General features: G+C 41.1%; 2 protein-coding genes across 4 annotated transcripts; both read left to right on the top strand.

Annotated features, from left to right (window-relative positions):
* Positions 1-8390: 8390 nt before the first annotated feature.
* On the top strand, positions 8391-10981 carry miip (migration and invasion inhibitory protein). Its single transcript, XM_029152140.3, has 9 exons — positions 8391-8759; positions 9137-9321; positions 9428-9530; positions 9622-9733; positions 9827-9906; positions 9995-10121; positions 10237-10333; positions 10472-10591; positions 10696-10981. Exons 1-9 carry the CDS (start codon positions 8522-8524, stop codon positions 10819-10821), a joined length of 1188 nt encoding a protein of 395 aa, XP_029007973.1. The 5' UTR covers positions 8391-8521; the 3' UTR covers positions 10822-10981.
* Positions 10982-12953: 1972 nt separating this feature from the next.
* tnfrsf1b (tumor necrosis factor receptor superfamily, member 1B) lies at positions 12954-18676 on the top strand. 3 transcript variants are annotated; one of them, XM_055508722.1, is made up of 10 exons: positions 12954-13565; positions 13863-13920; positions 15060-15162; positions 16163-16288; positions 16368-16526; positions 16687-16780; positions 16860-17125; positions 17239-17322; positions 17485-17540; positions 17817-18676. In XM_055508722.1, exons 2-10 carry the CDS (start codon positions 13870-13872, stop codon positions 18360-18362), a joined length of 1485 nt encoding a protein of 494 aa, XP_055364697.1. In that variant the 5' UTR covers positions 12954-13565; positions 13863-13869; the 3' UTR covers positions 18363-18676. The 3 variants fall into 3 exon arrangements, with proteins under 3 accessions (XP_055364697.1, XP_029007912.1, XP_055364698.1); XM_029152079.3 differs by lacking the exon at positions 12954-13565 and having other exon boundaries at positions 13572-13920; XM_055508723.1 differs by lacking the exons at positions 12954-13565; positions 17239-17322 and having other exon boundaries at positions 13572-13920.
* The last annotated feature ends 465 nt before the right edge of the window (positions 18677-19141 follow it).

Here is a 19141-nt window from a genome sequence, read left to right as displayed (position 1 = left end):
AAACTGTGCCAGCTGAACTGTGGTGAGTGAGTTTTAACTGCTAAACACCTACAGCAGCTTCACTGACAGGAGTTGTGAAACTGTTGGTCTCAGTTTCTTTTCAGTTTTCTTTTTTTTAATTTTTTTTTAATTTGTATTTATTTTGATGTGTTATGCGTAGACTTTATTCATGTCTTCTATACTTTAACATAGGAAAATATTTAGGATTTGATTTCAGTAACAAAATAACTATGATGCAAAGGACCAAGCTTTTTTTTTCTTTTCTTTTCTTTTCTTTTCTTTTCTTTTCTTTTCTTTTCTTTTCTTTTCTTTTCTTTTCTTTTCTTTTCTTTTCTTTTCTTTTCTTTTCTTTTCTTTTCTTTTCTTTTCCTGTTGGTTGTCTGTCTACTATATATTATTCTATTTTGCTTCTGAAATGTAACAGTTCAAGTAGAAAACCACCACCTGCGGTAAAACCAAAGCTTAGTTATCAGCGTTTGTTACAGTAAGTGACCTTTGTGGTCACAAACACTGACAACCACAAACTTAAGACACCTCAAGTGTCATTTTACCTCTGACCTATAATTTAGATAGAAGCGTCCACTTTTTACTTTGTGCAGCAAAGCACACAAAGCAGTGAGGATACAAAGGAACACTAACATAAAAATAAATAAAGTAAATAAGTTAATCAGAAAAAATTATATAATCCTAAAATAGTAAAAATAGAATGTAATATTTACAAATAAAATGTATGAAGTGACATTACATTAGTTATACTTAATAATACTGCATTACTGCAGCTACTTGAGCTATTTGTGGTAGTGAAGCTTCCTGAGATGATAATGAAGAGAAGAGTGAAATAACTACTGTATATATGAAAAATCTATAATTGTTTTTATACATTTTTACCTCTTATGACCTTAAAATTGGTTAATAAAAATATGTGGAGTGTAATTACTTATTTTTTTAACATTTCTAATTTTGAGCTTAAATAGGACTCACAATTCCTAAAATGTGGTGACATATTGTACTCTGAAATCTAGTATATAAAGTTTCACTTCAGATGTTAACTGTACAGTAGTATAGTTCAGTCCATCTGTCTCAGTGATGTGAGCAGACTCATGATACGTTTCTCAGTTTGTATGTCTGACTTTTTGACATTAACTTTTTCTCACTTTATCATTGAGCTGCATCTGTTGTGAATATATTGTTTACTGAATGTGACAGAAACAATTTGTCCAGCAGGAACCTCGCTTTTAATAACCACTGTCTGAAATGTTATCCCCACATTATCGCCCTCTAAACACACTCACATGTACTGTATGCACACAAAGTCACTTTGCCGTGAGCCACGGGGGCTCATTTCTATGCATAATAATCGTGTATTTCTGAACACAATATTGCAAATGAGCATTTGTGCAGGGGACAAAACAACAATCACCCGTGGCTTTCAGCGGCATTGCTTCGCATCTATTCACTCTGCAACACCTGTTTCTCCATAACCAGCCTCATTGCCCTATCATTAGGCCTGACAGGGGGACGGGCTGTAAATCAGAGGTTCATGCTGCTGCGTCCCATTAGCCTTTCCTGATGAATACTCATGGGCACATATCTGGCACTACAGGCAGGGCCTTGTTAGAGCTTCACTCAAATCCTCAACATCAGACTGTCTGAGACAAATCCTAGTTAGCGGCATAAAGGACAGACTTCGCACTATAGAAAATGCTTTAATATGCACTAAAGATTTAGTTTCATCTTCAAATGCCATCAGACAGCTCCCCTGCCTTCACGTTCCGCTTATTCACCGACAGGATTCACACAGAAATCATTATTATTAGTAACCTGCATGTTTATGTGCTGTTTTTATGTTTTACAAAAACTACAAGCGAGTTGAAGTGTTTAGCTCTCGTTGCGTGTTCTCTCTGTGTGGGTTTTACCTCAGTTTATCGCACAGACGATGGACACAGTCATGTTAATTGGAGATTCTATGTTGCCTGTAGGTGAGAGTGAGTGCTTGTCTGTGTCTACATGTGGCCCTGTGATCGACTCGTGATAGTGTGTGAGTAAAAGCATAGATTTAGAGACAGTAAACTTTGATTTAGTGCATAGTGAGAATGTGGCAGAAGGTTTGATGCAGCTGTTTGAGCAGCTGTTGCATTATTACACCATTATGATGTATTTGCTGTCCATTCATTTTATAGCTTTGTCAGAGTGTGATATTAATTGAAGGTCTTATTCATTGGTGTTTTATCGATGCCGGCCTGGCGGCAGCAGCGGGCTCCTTGGCCGCTGTCTAAATCACAGCTCACTGGTGACCAGTGACACCTCAGTCATGATGCATAATGTGTTTCTGTGGGGCTAAAAGAGCCGCAGTCAGAAAACCTCAGGGGCAGGATCACGATGTGGCGGCTCTGCTCGGCTACTGGAGCTGTTGAGCTCATGTTTTATAGTGAAGCGATGTCGAACTAACAGTTTGAACACTAATCCTCCTCCTCCACCGATGACAAAATCAGCAGTGAAGGCGCACAGGCCTTGGCTTCATTTACTCATGTACGTGCGTTTCAAGAGCGTCAGCGAGGGAACAAACTTCCCAGTCGGTGACTGTCACTGAACCAAGCGATTCAAATCTCCACTCGCCGAGCTGGAAGAGGTGGAAATTGCAAATCACTCCGCTGATTCAAACCACCACATTGAGCCCAATTGAAAGGAAGCGGAGGAAGGAAGTGATGGCAGCAGCGTTCGGCGCTCAGGACTGTGCCGTGCCGGCTCTCGCCTCTCCCACTGACTGATCACTTAGAAAGGTTTTAGTGTCACATGAGATCACGAACAGGAGCTCTTTTTTACAGGCACAACATTTATCAGCTCAGACAAGTTTAAGTCCTGGTACACATTAGCCCAGGAGAACGCTCTCAGGGTGGGCTTCACATCTGCAGGCTGAAGCCGAGGCCGCATCGGTTGCAATTTCCACACGTATGCGCGTTGAAAGGGAGCGGAATTATGCTTTAATCAAGTTAGATGACAACATTAATTAATGTAGCGACTCCCTATTTGTCTCCAGTAACAACAAACCGCTTCTCCTGAGAGAGACCGACCTGGAATGCTTTGAGGTCACCTTGTTTTAAGCACATTAAAATGAAACGCCGCTGCATTCAGTGACTGGTACCGCTCTGTAAACTTAGCGCTCCGAGCACAACAAGGATTAGCCCACGGGTCAGTGTGTGCCAACAAGTTCCTCCAGTCCTGTGGTATTCACTGCTGACCACAGGCGCCGAGCTCCGGATTAATGTCAGCGGCGTTTTCCACCTGTAAAGTGCACTCGCTGTGCTGAGGCTGCTGACGAGAAGGTGACACAGGTGACAGTTAAATCTAGCGTTTGAGCTGGCTAACTTCCACACCCTCGCCGTGGCGCCGGACCGCAAACAGGAGTCCGATCTAACGGATCCAGAGGCTTACCTTGGTGTGTGGATGGTAGAAGTCCCTGAGCCGTTCCCCCACAGCGCGCTAATATCTCAGACACCCCTGCTGAGCATCCACTCAGAGCTGGTGTGTGGAGAAATGAGTCTGTGCTGCGAGTTGAAGGAGACTGTGCTGCTCAGGGAGCGAGTGAGGCAGCAGATAAAGAGGGAGAGCAAGAGACAGAGCGGGGGGGAGAGAGAGAGAGGAGAGAGAGAGAGAGAGAGAGAGAGAGAGAGAGAGAGAGAGAGAGAGAGAGAGAGAGGAGGTGATAGGACGGGATTGTTATTCATTCCTTGACCAGGAGAATGAAATGGTTTGGTGTGTGTGTGTAATGAAGGGTTATGGTGTGTGTCTGTGTGAGTCCGAGAGGTCAGTGCGTTACTGGACGTGTCACAGCAGCGTCGGTTTCTACTTCTCGTGGTGGAGTGTCTCCAGCTACCGAGCGGAGGGCTTCGGATCATTCCGCGTGGCAGCGTTTCTAACCTCTCCGCAGTTTGATCCCAACGAGGCGTCGAAGGGGCGCCGCTCGCCACCGCCGGTGTCCATCGAAGCTCATCTTCTGGAGTGCTTCGCTTCTCCTTGGTGTGAGCTGAACCTTGGCCTGGTGTCAGATTGAACCGGCCTGTGGTCCAGTCTCATTACCAGCCTAATTAACCACAGTAATTAGCTGATAATAAAGAGAAAATGAGGGTCATCAAGTGCTGTCTGATATTTATAGATGTCCAGTTGTTCAAGAGCAGAAGCCGCATGAATGTGCATTAAGGCGCAAGTTCTGGTTGTAACATTTATTATAAAAACAGAACAGGAAGACTAACATATGTGCATATGAGTCATAAAATTAACTTTATATTTAAAAAAACTAAATTTAAACTGTGTCTGTGCTTCCTGTTCTGTCTTACAGAACGATTACATGACTTTAAAGACGCTGTTTTCCTAAACCCAGCCTTTAGTTTGGTGCATTTTGCATGTTAACATGCGAGTGAGGAAAATATCGTTCTGCAAGAATAAGTTTTATTATGCTGAAGTAGGGATTCTCATTCAATTATTTGCTAATTATTTGCTGTCAGACAGAGTAGGTTTGCTCTCATACAGGCCTTAAATAAAGACTGAACTGTGTCTTTGATTAGTGAATCTGACAAACAAGCCTGAAAGCTTTTTAATTAAGCTATTGCTGATGAATGCTACAGTACAGTATGCGTATGATGGAGACGGCTGCTTAACTTTGCTAAGAGCCTGAAGCGCAGAATAAAACGAGTGCTTGGAAACTAAAAAGAGGAGAGAAGCTTTTTCAGGATCACAGTTTATGTATTTTGACAAAAACTGTCTCATATCTGAAAATTATAGTATATTACAGCTTGTGTAACATTTATAAAATAAAAAAATGTTCTTGTCTTTGGTGACAAAAGACCTGACAACAGACGAGCCAGATGTTCTCATGTGGACGGACTAATGACACATCAGGCACCTTCCTAATTAACACACAGCATGAACAACTTTGAAGGTGTTTCTGACACCAGGACACCAGCAGCGCGTCCTTTAGCGCTCTGAGTTGATGCATCAGGCCTCCAGGTTTGCACCTGCAGCACACTCACATCACGCCAGCTTGGAGGTGTATGATATTCACATGCTCCTTTTAGCTCGCGGCGTTCTGACCATTCTGTGTGGGATCAGAACTTCACACACATCCGTGATCCTTCGGTGCCTATGACACCGCCGCTGGTTAACCACTTGTCCTTCTATAAAGCCTTTTTTTTGGTTCTTGGCGACCGAAGCGTGAGACCTGCTGTTTTGGAGATGCTCCGGCCCAGTCATGGAGCCGTCACAGCTTGGTCTTTGTCAAAGTGGCTCAGATCTTCCACAACAACATACGCCGCCTCTTGACTGGTTCTACTGTTATAGGATAATCAGTGGCACCCACTTCAGCTTTTAGGGTGATAATCTTGTGGCTCGTTGCCTCAGCTTTTGGTTTATAAGGGACGTTTTTCACACAGAACAGATGCGATTGTGTTATCGATTGTTGTGGGACACCGGTGGTGATGCATCGTGTCTGTCCTCATACCTCCTCTGTCAGCTTGGTGGCCTTCAGTTGGATTCATTGTCTTCACTCAGCCAGAGACAAAGGCTAAGATTAACTGGTGTGTTCTTACTCTGCTGTGTTTTTAACGGGCTTCACGGGCGACCCACAGGCCATTAAGCACAGCGGGGCCATAAAAGCCCCCAAATGAGGTCCCACTCTTGGCCAACGTACAGGAGCCAAACCGCGTGGTCTCTGGCCTCGTCTCATGAATCAGCGTCCATTAGATCCAGGAGTAATGTGAAATATGGGCGACTGGAGGATGATTGCTCAGGTCGTTGGGGACATTTTCCCTCACTCTCACTCTGGCCGAACCTGAGTGTGGCCAAGTGGTCGGTGCCTTAGAGATTAGTTTTACTGTTATAGATTATAGTTTTTAAACAAATGTGAAATTATAAATACATAAAATAAGGGTTATATAAAAATTAAAAAATATACTATTATCATTAACGTTTAATTATGATAATGTGTCAGTTTCCAGCATTGAGTATGTTTATTTTTAATCATTTTATAATGTTACCTATTTTTACTTTTATTAAATGGGCTATCACTTTAACTTATATAACTTTTTATGGTCTTGGTATATTTTTGCTGCTTCTTGCATTGACCTTTATCGGAGGAACATTTTAGATCCTTAAATGTGCATGTCAGAATCAATGTCTTTGGTCGGCAAAAGGCAAAAGGACTAATTCTCCTGGGTGAGGTCTCTCCCTCTCCATCCCTCCCTCAGGATGATGCAGACAGCTGTGTGACAGGTCTAATCCTCTTTATCTTAATGGCATCCACCTCTATCACAGTAGCACTGGTGACAATCGACCTTTTGTCTTATTTTATCAGCACAGAAAAACATGCATGCACGCACGCACGCACACACACACACACGCATCTGCTCTTTTACTCTCTGATATTAGTACATGTTGATTTTTTTATTTTCTTCAAAGTGTTTGGTTCCAGGAAAACCCAGAAGCTATTTGGAGAATCTGCTTTTGTTCTTGTTTTCTTTTTCGCGGCCTTCTTCAATTCCCCCTGTGACGACAGAAGAGTCAAGAGAGACTTCTCAGATCAGATAAAGCTACAGCGATAGTATTGAGCACAGACTGTGTGGTAATACTAAGTTTTTCTTTTCATACTCTAACACAGTGAGGGTTGTTTTATCACAAACCCGAGTTTCCCTGGGTAATTGCTCAACTGAAGATAAGTTTATAAATTGTGTTTTAACGGGACACTTTTCAAAGTTATGTCTAACTTTGGTTTTTGCAGATTTCCAATGATTTAACGTTCAAACAATACTCTATCAGATAAGTTTTGATTCAGTGAGAATGTTTACTGCTTTCACTGCCTGATTAAAAGCACAGTTGTGGCTTATAAAAATAATTTCTGATGTTATTGCTGTGATCCAAAAGCAGTTTAAAAGCAGTGTTTATATAGGTCTGCTGATCTAGTGCTCATTTCCTAATACAAACAGTGTGGGCAGTATTTTATAATAACACTTTAACATTATTATAGAACACAATAAAATGTGCAACCTATTACTTTCTAAACTGTTTCATATTTAGAGCCTTGAACCTTTTAAAAAATAAAAAACTAATCATAAATACAGAATTTCTAAATCATACAACATTTCCAATTTTGTATGTGTATCTAATATCACATTGCTCACCTAATGTCTTAAGCAAGTATTTGTTCTGCTACCAAAGGATACAACAACAGCTTGATTACACAAAACAAAACACCAGCTAGGATGGAAAGTAGCATGACACATTCTCCATGTCAACTCACATGAAAACATCCATTAACTGCCTCAGATCAATTTCTCAGACTTTTGGGATTTATTTTTGAAAAAATACACCCCATTTCTCCCACACATTTTGGCTTTCCTTAAGATAATGAAATCAAAGTAAAGCCAAAAAAAATTATTTTGGCTCATATTTTGTTGTTTATCAGAAATCTGTAACTTTGTTTTTGTTGTTGACGTGTCCGTTATCTGCGCCTAATGAACAATGAAACGTTCTGGCGGCAGGCAGTAATTGCTTGGAGCCCAACAGTGGGGGTGTAATTAGAGAGACAGGAGGAGTACACGCCTTCATGACTGGCACCGTTTAATGATAATGGGGTGTAACTCCACACTACTGTGGTCAACTAATCATACTGGACTGGGCTGGACAGCTCTCAATGCAAACGAGCTGTGACTGGAATACTGAACAGCAGCTCGCCCACGCAGTTCCACACCATTCACTCCACGGGGGATCAGGCATATGATTATGGCTGTGACCCTGCACCACCTCCAGCACTGTCATTACTGCCACCATGGATGGACAGGTTTAATGTCCATAAACACCAAGCAGCATACAAAGCACGACTTTTACTAACACCAGTTGCCCTTCAGGCTTCGAAACATGAAAAAAAAATGAGAATCATGTAAACAAAACATTTTTAACAAGAATCCCTGCCTTTCAATATTTTAATTAATCCATTTATTTGCAGGTTACTCCATGTTTTATTGTTTTTCATTTTTAGGTGTGTCCTGTCCTCTGTCTTGAAGTGTATCTGCTTTTCTATTTTGCCCCAGCTGTTCAGGCTCAAGTTTAGGTTTATAAGCTGTGTTCCCCTCTATTTGCAATATTTGAATACTGATTTAATATAAAAACTTGATATAATACGGTGTCAATGTAAAATGGGCTGTTTTGCACAATGTGTAATAATTTTCTCAATAATAAATGATCACAGAAATAAATTCCTTGTTAACGCGCTCTCATTTGACTCAGTAAACAGCGCCATCTGTTGTTCGGTGTCACGTCCCCTAGTGGAAAACAAACGTGTGCCTGTGGCTTTAAGAAGACCTTCAGGCGGTTGCAAGGCATGATGGGTAGAATGTTTTGCAGCCAATCAGATCTTTGTTGTCAACGCGTCGTTATGGAGTAGTCAGGAATCAGATTTTTAAAAATAAAGGTATCTGCAGCTTTCGCTATTTTGCGCCAAATTAACCTCGTTTAAGCATTTTATATTTTAAATATGCCCTTCACCGACCAAGTGGATGCTTTACGGGAGCGCAACAAAGATTTACTGAACCAACTGAGACAGCAGAGACAGAACTTTGAGTTCCTGAGCGACTTTAGCCAGAGCCGCAGGGAGAGAAAGGAAGAGGCAGCGGAGAGGAGCCAGCCCGCAGAGGTTCCGACCCAGACCCTCACCGATGGACGCCGCCGTCCAGCCAGAGCCGCCCTCTCTAAAGCCGCCGTCAGATCAGCGGGCACGTCTCCTTTATCTTTGATTCTCACTTGATTTTCAAGGCCGCAAACATAATTCACACCCCCTGGAGGTTCTTCACACCTAAATATGATGCTCAAGTCAATTTAAACAGTAAATACAAATACAGCTGACTGACAGAAGTAACTTATTCTGACAATAATTCTATAAAAACGTCATTTAAAGAATAATGTTTTCTGATATTGGTTTGATTCTAAAAGGATGGAATTATTTGATGTCTGTGTTTGGATGTGATTATTATTCACATTGCATTATTTTGAGTTTGTTAGGATGTCTTATGAGCAGTGTTGTGCATTAGACTCAATATTGAATCAAAGCTGGAGATGGATGACAGATATCAGTTTTTTCTTCCTCCATCAGATAAACGTGAGAAGCAGACAGGCTTCCAGCAGACTATTTCCACACCACTGGTTGAGTCTAGTGCTCAACACACAGAACTGTCAGACATTTATAAGGACCGTGACAGAAATCCTGCATTTTATGACACAGTACAGGAAACAGCACCTATTATAAAGTCCTGCTTAATAAGTCACCCCAAAGAACAGGTAAAAGCTTTTTTTTATTATTTTTTTTTAAATAAAACCTTCCTGTAGTAGAGGATGTAGAAAATAGTAATTATTTGCTTTGTTTACCATATGTTTGATTTTGTAGAGAGAGGCAAAGAGTCGAGTCACATTTCAGTCTGAGGATTGCGAAGAGATACCCACAGACAGGCATCATTTGCAGCCCTTACTAGGATATGATTGGATAGCAGGTATGTCTTATTGGTGTCTGCTGATTTATTTCTGACACATATATTTATTATCTAATAGAGCTCAGTAATACATGTTTTTTTTCCATCAAAGGACTCCTGGATGCTGAAGACTCTGTAATAGAGCACTCTGATGAGTTTTTCAATGAACTTCGCATATTTCGTTCCTTTAATAAAGATGAGTGCGTCCACAGTCCACAGGCTGAGTGCGTGCTTCACAGTTGATCTCACCCTTTGGTGATTATCTGAGTCTGTCTTACCTGTGACTGATGATGACTTTATTTAATTACTCTTCATAGATTTTCTGTGCCGAACCAGTTACGACTCTCACCTTTATCAGATAAAGACCATCCAGAGTCTAAGATGGACACTCATCAATGTAAGCAGAGTAATTAATAATTTGAGTCTTCAAAACATTTTTAACAGCTGATATAACCTTTCTCTCTGTGTGCTGACCTCTTGTCTAGGTACGTTCTCCTACAGGATTAACAGTAGACTGTTCCCTGTCCCGCTTCACTCTCAGGAGTGCTGTCCTGTGTGCAAACAGCACAAATCCTCCCACCCTCACACTACTGCTGAACCAGCTCTCATAAGGTAATGTGTATGTTAACCGCATTTCCCTACAACCTGTCTCCTTCATTGCTCATGTCATGTAAATATTTGACACACTACCACTTGTGTTGTTCTTATTCTTATCTTATCTCTTAAGGGTCAGCATCCCTTGCACCACCCTGTTGCCGCCTTACAAATACAAAGCTCATCGGCGATGCAGCTTTGACCCTTCAGATAGCTTGGCCTTGCCATCGGTGAGTAAGAATTCAAATGTGCCCACTTTTAATGTTGATCAATGATCCATGGCATTGTTATGCTGCGTTCTTATTCACATGTCCCATATTGTGTCACTTAGTATGTCACAGCCTTTTTTTATTTTTGCCCTTTTCCAGCACTGTCTCTCAGGCTGGTTGAACACAGGTCAGGGCACCTTGCTCACACCCAGCAGCCTCGATCTGCGGAGTAGTCTAAATGTGAGGGGCTCAGCAGAGTTACAGAACAAGGAAGTTGAGGTGAGGCGCTGCTGACTTACTACTGTACAAACAAACTTACTTAAATGACTGTAGTGTGGTGGAGATGTAACAGTTCTTTAAGAGTGGTTGCCCTACTTTTCCAGGCTCTGTCTGCGGTGAAAAAGCTCAGCAACCAGATCACAGACGTGTCATGCTTGGCCCGTCACGACTTTAGACACTTTTCTCACCCCCAAAAATTAGGAAGGAGAATTTCTTACCACTTGACCTGACAAGCCATCAAAACCTCTCTCTGAGGTTTCTGCGAGCTGTTTGTTTGTCTTTCTGTATAAACCTTTATTTCTTATATTACATGTTTAAAACGAAACAATGTGTGGTTATAAGAGGATGTCAACATTTTTGACATATTGTGAATTAAAGCATATTACTCGACGTAGCAGCACATTTAATTGTTCTAAACAAATTTAGAACTGACATGTGATTGTCTTGAGTCTCGTGGACATGAAGCAAGCAAACATTACACCATGATCTCTACATTTAAGTCTGGATTGGAAATATTTCAACATTGAGCAAGTCATTATGAATCATTCTGTTGCGCACGCTCAGTTCGCTTTGGTTCCCAGGTTTGGGCATACTTCTGTTTTTAACTTCCTCCAGCACTTCCTCACTGATGGACTATGACATTATAGACAGGGGTTCGTGCATTGTACAGAAGCTGCATTTCACAGGAAACCACAACCTCCTAAACGTAATGTCAAGTACTGTAATAGCCCCACCTATGCTAACAAGTTTCCACTTTGTGACTTGCATTCTAATGCAGTCAACACTGATATTTCATGAATTGCCACAGCACCAGTTCTTTGATGTTTGTGACACAAGTTACTTGTTCAAAGCAAAACGTGAGCTGTGTGTTCTTTACTAAGCCAGTTGTTGATTGCCTTTAACCACAGAGTGAATGCTTTTGTATGGCTGCATTTGATTTTACCACAGTTAAGGGAAATGATGCTACTGAAACTTGCGTCATGTCTTTACAATGTACATGCTTTTCTCATGATTTGCTGACATGCCACTGTTGTAGTGCATTGTGGCTACAACATCAGACTGACAGATCTTTAGGTAAACTGTAAGTTACCGATGCAGACTCATATTATCAGAAAAACAATATTACCACAAGACTGGCATTTGCTTGGATCTTGAACGTTTTTACAGTTTTGGTTATAACTGCAAGCAATTTTCTAACTCTATACAGATGGTAGATGGAGACAAGATGAAACCGTCATGAGATCAATATAAATTCCTGTAAGCGTGTGTCTGGCACCGGCACAAACTCAGAGATGAAATCAACTATCTGCTCAGAATTAGCATTTAATAGGAATACAGCTAAAACTAAACCAGACGATATGTTCATACCTGACCGAGCCAAGTTTTAAATCACTTGCTTAAAAATCATAACACAACTGGAAATTACTCAGCAGTGAAATGCTGTAAACAAGACGAATGCGCTAAAACCAAGAGTTTCACTTCTACTGGACGTGTTTATTTTACAGCAGCAACCACAATTAAAAATTGAGGATATTTTGAATCCCTTTGGATAGGTAAAAGTGCTAAACATATCAGACATAAATAGAATGGACAGCAAGGAGGCTGCTACTTCTGTATAGTACCAGAGATTCGCTGAAGATGTGGGAGGGGAAACTTTATTGCAAAATGTCAGCGTCTCAGACAGGAACAAACAAAGCAAAGCACAGGGGCAGCAAACTGGGCAGAGCATCAACATGCATGGCCACGAGTAACGCTTGAAAGCACGTGTTGAAACTAGAAGTGGGTAGCACAGTGAAGTTATGTCTCTTCAGTATGAGCATGCTAGAGGTGATGGTGTTGAAGGCCTTTGGTGCCTTGCTAAATGACACCTCAGCCATGCCAAACACTCACAGGGAGCCTGGCTCGGGTTTCAGGCTGTTACTGTTTTGGTTACGGATTTCAGTAATTTCCAGTAGAACAATAGCTTCATGAGCTGCAGTATCCTGTCATAGAAACTCTGCTGCTTATCGTTCTCATAAAGACAGTGAATTACGCTAATCTAATTATTCAAGTCTGTGACACTTAAAGCAAACTTCTCTGCCAACGACTACGTGATGGTAATAAAAGAGAAAATTGTAAATCTAAATCTAAATCTATCTCTCTCTCTCTCTCTCTCTCTCTCTCTCTCTCTCTCTCTCTCTCTCTCTCTCTCTCGCGCGGCCGCGCGCGAGATAGAGATATATATATATATAGAGATATATATATATATATATATATATATATATATATACACACAACATACACACACACACACACACACACACACACACACACACACACACACACACACACACACACACACACACACACACACACTCTCTATTCTCACCCTCCGCGGGTGGTCTCATCCACTTTCCAAGCTCGGGTCCTCTACCAGAGGCCAGGGAGCTTGAGGGTTCTGCGCAGTATCCTTGCTGTTCCTAGAACTGCACTTTTCTGGACTGAGATGTCGGATGTTTTTCCAGGGATCTGTTGTAGCCACTCCTCCAGTTTGGGGGTCACTCACGTGCGTTAAACCTCACATGCAACCCACCTACCTGTAAAAGACAGCAATATTCATATTTAAACTGTCTATTGCTTATGTTCAAATATTCAGGATAGTATGAGATCATAATTAATCATGTACAACATTGGTAATCTGTGAGGAAAAAAGTAGTGTTTATTTATACTGCAGGTTTTGCAATGTTACTGACTCACCAAATGTTATGCGTGACAGACAGAAAACCCCTGACTGCTCAGAGGTGATTTCCATTTACCTACTGCAAGTGACTGCCGCTATTGTGTATTGTTTAAGACACCAATGAGCCCTGTTCACTATTATTATATGTATCTTTTTTTTCGATGCTGTGACATGTCTCAATGTCTGCAGTAATGCTTCATGAAATTGAAAGAATACTTATGGACTGTTTGTAATCCACACAGGAGCATTTTTAAGGTGGGTGAACTTAACAGACTTAATAATATTTCTTTCAGCCTCTCTCATCCTTCGCATCCTTTATCACCTGGAAACAAGGCTTCAACTTTTTACCCCATCAACCTGGCCTAACCTCATAATGGTTATTCACATATATCACATTAGTCAATGTGGGTTCCTGCCCCTTGTTTCCTTCCTTCAGGTCTCGAGTCAGTTCAAGGAAATTGCTTCTGCTCGTACACACCGCTGTCCCGCCTTTGAAAAATGAACAGCAAAGTGCACACGCTGGCTTCTGACTGCTCTTATTTGCTTTAAAAGGAAGAAAATGAAGGACCTACCTGTACTGCTTGTTCTGTTGATTGCACAACTTTGTAAGGTAAGCTTTGTGTCAGTCTGAGTCTGTCACGCTTGGTAGCTGTGTTTATCGGAGACCGTCTTCAATTGTTACTTTAGGCTTCACTTACTTGGATTATTCTCAGGGAGTGCGATGTTAAACAGACACTGATTACTTTCAAAATGAACCAGAACAAATAAATAGAAATGTTAAATGAAGTTTGTGTCAAAGTTATGGTAATGTGCAGGTGCCTGTCTTTTAAACACGTTTATTCTTTGTTTATAGAACAGTTTCCTTTTGATTTCAAGACTTTTCTTTTCTGCAGGGTCACAGCGTAACTCTTCGTTAGTAAGTTTATGTGTGTATATGATTGTGTGATTTGAGGTCTTGCCCAGGTTTGCTTACGCTCGAGAAACCCAGTGAGGAAATTATTCAGCAACTCATTTACTGCTCCTAACTTTCAATATCACTCTGCGTTTCTGTTGAAGATGATTAGTTAGTTTAGGCGCGCAGCCAAGAGAAATAGGAAAAAAACACAATGTTCTCCTTCACTGCACTAAGCTTCCTACTGGTATCTTTCGAATGATTCACCTTGCTAATGGTGGTCACACCACAAAAAAAAAATCTTTTTGCTTAGGAGTGACGGCTCCTCGCTGCCTCCACTTCCTGCACACCGCTGCAGTCAGCGCTTTGTGACTTTTACTTGTCATTGGCGGGCGCTGTGGTGAGACGTCTCAGGGCAGGTGAATGAAGCTACTGGGCCCAAACGCAACAATACTTCTACTGTGCAGCACAGTATAGAAAACATTTGCTAGTGTGTGTGTAGGATACAGTACATGAGCTACTATATATATGAGCTACACACCAGTTGTATACAAGCGTGAGGTATGGAAAAGCACAAACATCCCCTCTGCACAGGCGGTTTACTGAAGATATGCAGAGAATTTCCTGTGAATTGAAACAGTGGCTGCCTGTTTTACATGTCTGCAGCCCCTCTCACCAGAGGGGAAAATGTGGCTGTAGGTGTGTAGTACTGTAGGTGGTCAGCACTAACCACGTTTAGCGTGGTCATGACTCAAATTCGTTGTAGTTTCTTGTTTATAAAAGTATTAACAGGTACCGTGCTGTCTGGTGGATGCCTGGGTTTTATTGTGTACTGTGTGTTGTCTGCCCCCCTGTAGGTTTGCCCTCTTCCCCATCCTCCAGACTCGCATGGAAGCTGTGGGGACAACCCACAGAAATACGTGTCTGACTCTAACCTGTGCTGCAGTAAATGCCCACCTGGTGAGTGAAAAACAAGGGCAGTATTGATAATGGGTGACTCTAAAGATATAACACACCTGGATTCGTGTAACTAGATTTTACCCAAATGATTTATTTCGTCTCATTAGCACAATCTCTCGGATCTTGTACTTGTAGTTAAATATTTTGACTGATCGTTGCTTTGCCACAAAAGTCTACACAGACTTTCTTAGAAGTCATGACCAGGTTTTTGTTATGGCATGCAGTGCAGATTGTGGGAACGAATACACAACTCGCATTGTCAGCTATTGGTAATTACTCTGAAATTACTCTGAAATAATTTAAATGAACCCAGTTGTACTGGCACAACAGATCAGAGCGCGGCAGCAAAAGGCTTTGTCATGATTGGTTGCTGAGTGTAAAGCAATGCAGAAAAAAGTCAGTTGAGCCTATTTACTATTTAACTGAATCAAGAAGACAATTGTTTAAAAGGCAGTGTGGATAATTGCGGAGCCACAGGCGACGAACCCGACCTGGCAACATCACGAAATGAGTGATTTGATGACACAGCTCTTTTAAACACGTTTCTACAAGCCGAGGCGTGGAGGTGTGAAAGATAATAGATACATTTATATGGTGACATTTCCTCCTGAAAAGTCAGCATGAAGCGAGTTAATAGTGGCAACTCTTCACTTAAGGAAACTTTTGTTAGCTAATTTCATTCATTTTTCATCTAATGAAAGACGATTAGAAATTACATAAAGGCTGACACAGCATATTTGAGGTGTAATTTATTTATCTAATTTATAGGTAAAAGGGTATTTATTGTGTCAGTCAAATAAAGTCAAGCAGTGGTTTGGGCCTCTATGTTAGTCATGATGTGTTATCTGGAAGAAACGATTTATATTCAGTAAAGGAGCTGAGCTAGTTTAAATTTCTGCATGTTCCTGCTTATCTCTGTACAGTAATTAGGATAACGTAATAAAAATGAAGGAGGCCCATGAAGGAATGATCTGTATCCGTTTGTATCCATTTTGTACAGGTCATCGTGTTGTGAAGGAGTGCACTGGGACTGCTGAGACTGTGTGTGAGCCATGTAAACCAGGCCAGTACATGGAAAACTGGAACTACGCCACAAACTGTTTGTCCTGCACCAAATGCAAATCAGGTCAATAACCACGCCACAAACCTGCATTTGAGACAGAATACAGGTTCCAATTTGTAACCACATAACTGTGTCTAACTAGGTAACGGTCTGGAATATGCCCAAAACTGCTCTGCTACCAGTAAAAACAAGTGTATCTGCAAGTCTGGGTGGTACTGTGACATGGGTTATAGTGATGGGTACTGCACAACCTGTGAAAGGTACAGGACCTGCAAAGTCGGGTTTGGAGTCGTTGTAAAAGGTACAGTAGCTGCTGAATTCAGTCCTCACTGTTCACCATACAAATATTCTATTAGTTATGTAGAAATGACCTAAAACTACATGTGCTGTGTTGTTCTAGAAATAAATGTGATGTTCGATTGTAAAATTTCACTATATTGCAACATGTTTGTTGTTTTTAGGGACAGAAGATTCAAATACAAAGTGCAAAGCGTGCCCCGATGGGACATTCTCTGACAAACCGTCCTACACCGACCCCTGTAGGCCTCATACAAAGTGAGTGAAGCACAGCCCCTAATGGATTCAGCATTGTGTTATTATTATGATGGTTTGACTCAGAGCTGTCTTTTCTCAGCTGCGGTGGCAGGGCTGTTCTTAGGAAAGGCAACGCCACGGCGGACACAGTGTGTGAGCCTGAGGTCCCGACAACCAGTACGGCGCCTCAAAGCTCGATGAACGAGACCAGCACGTTAAGGGCTGCAAGCACAGTGACGACAATGCACAGCGTCACGTCCGACCAGGCGCTCACGGCGGCGTCCACACAGTCAGACATCTCTGTCACAACGCTCAACACCTCAACAAAAAGCCCAGCACCCAAAACAGGACCTGGTTTTCACACAGGTACGGTCACTTATGAGGTGGTCATTTTGAGCTGGCACCAAGAGAATATTATGGGATGTGAGGATGTTTCAGCTTCTCTTCTGCTCTGTGTCTGTGTTTACTTTACCTATTAGCTGCAACCGTCTGTGGGGTGATAGCGGTTCTCTTCTTGATCACTATCATTCTGCTGTGCTTTTGCAAGTCATACTGCACCAAAGGTAAAAAATCCCTGTAAAAGTGCAATACACCATGTTGTTGTATAGAAATTATTATAAGCTTAAAATACTGTATGATAATAACCAGTGGTTATCAGCAAGAAGTGTTTTTCTTATACTTTGTCTAACACTTTCACCAATTCATGTTTACATTTCTTCTTTTAGATACACAAATGCACTATAAAGTAGATGCAAATGGAAATAGCGAGATTTGTGAGAAGGTGAGTTTGTCTTAACTTTTATTCCTTGTGAATAAATATACACAGTGACCCCTTTAATAGGTACAGTTATATGTGATGGAAGAAATGTTTTGAATAGCATCCTGTACAGAAATGCCTCATAACATAAGATGCAGACAAATGCTTTAGATATTGGTTGGACAGATTAGAAAGAAATACAGCAAAAAGGTATCTTTATATCAGTCAACGCATCAAAGTGGTCACTCGGTTTAGTTGTGAATATGAAATATTCTAACTTCACATTTCTTTCTGCTGCAGCTCTCTCTGGGTTGTAAGGACGAAATCAAGCTGATTTCAAGTGGAATCCCCTCACCAGAACAACTGTGTCTGCTGGAGAAAGGGGAAGCCAGCAGTGACTATAGTCAGTACAGTAACAATACAGAATCTTTACCCAGAACTTGCGGCAGTAGCAGCCAGGAGTCCATAGGACCTTTGCAGTCGACGATGGGCCTTAACAACAACCAATCCTCTGTTCTGTCGGAGCCCATGCCATTGGTTTCCAACACAAACACTGTCATATCTGAGTCCAGCATCCTTACACCGTCCTCCCCTCAGCCCACAAGCCCTCAGATCGTCAACCCTGTGACCACCAGCCCCCATGTCAACGTCAACATCACCTTTCACATTGGCAATGGATCTTGTGGGACACAATCTGTAATGTCCACAGACTTGAAACAAGCAGACTGTGGACTTCCCTTCGGAGAAAAAGAGGAGTCCTTTAGCATCCCACAGCAGGAAGATGGCAAACAGTCGCTAATGTCAGTGCAGGAGAGTACAATTTGCTGCGTACAGCTACCTGCATGAAGGACTGAATGTATTTTTCTTGTGTGTTAACTATATTTTGGATAGTGTTTCTATGTCGTCTTATGACGACATGTAAATATATGTATATACAATATACCCACAAAACAAATGTAAATATTGTTTCACTGCCAGTTATGCAAATTAAAGATGTATATTGTGTAAATGTACAGCTACAGATTATACAGCTTGGGTCTTTTTTTACAGTACATCATTTTTTATATATATTTGTTTTCAACTATTAAAAAAGTTGTAAGGTGTAGAAAAAGCAACAATGACGTGCTTATTCAGCAACTAAATAAATCTATTAAAATGTATATTTCCGTTTGATTATACGAACTGAAAATCCCTTGAAGTACTCGCACATCGAGTCTGCTGGTTTGATACTGGAAGCACTGGTGCTGTTCTTTGGGCGCTACTGACACCTGCTGGGGAAAATGAGTTGCTGTAGTAGTTGTGAAACCCTCTCAGTCCATTTAAATAGAATAAAAAATCTGTTTGTAATGAATAGTAACTGTAAATATTTATAATCATTTGTCGTTTTTATTTCATGTTAAAAGTTAAAAGATAATGTTGACTGTTAAAAACCAGTTAGCCAAGCAGCGATGCTAAAGGGGCGATGAAGACGGAGCCATTTTATTATTTCAGGGGGGCTGAAGTTAGGGCCGTTCTATTCATTTATTTATGTTCTATTAATTTTATATAAAATATATATATATAATTTTATATAAATATTTAAATTCCATGAGATCTGTATTACATTTTTTGTATCTACATTAATG

Source organism: Betta splendens, chromosome 5 (assembly GCF_900634795.4).
Source record: "Betta splendens chromosome 5, fBetSpl5.4, whole genome shotgun sequence".
Taxonomy (NCBI): Eukaryota; Metazoa; Chordata; class Actinopteri; order Anabantiformes; family Osphronemidae; genus Betta; species Betta splendens.
This window is presented reverse-complemented; position numbering and strand designations above follow the sequence as displayed.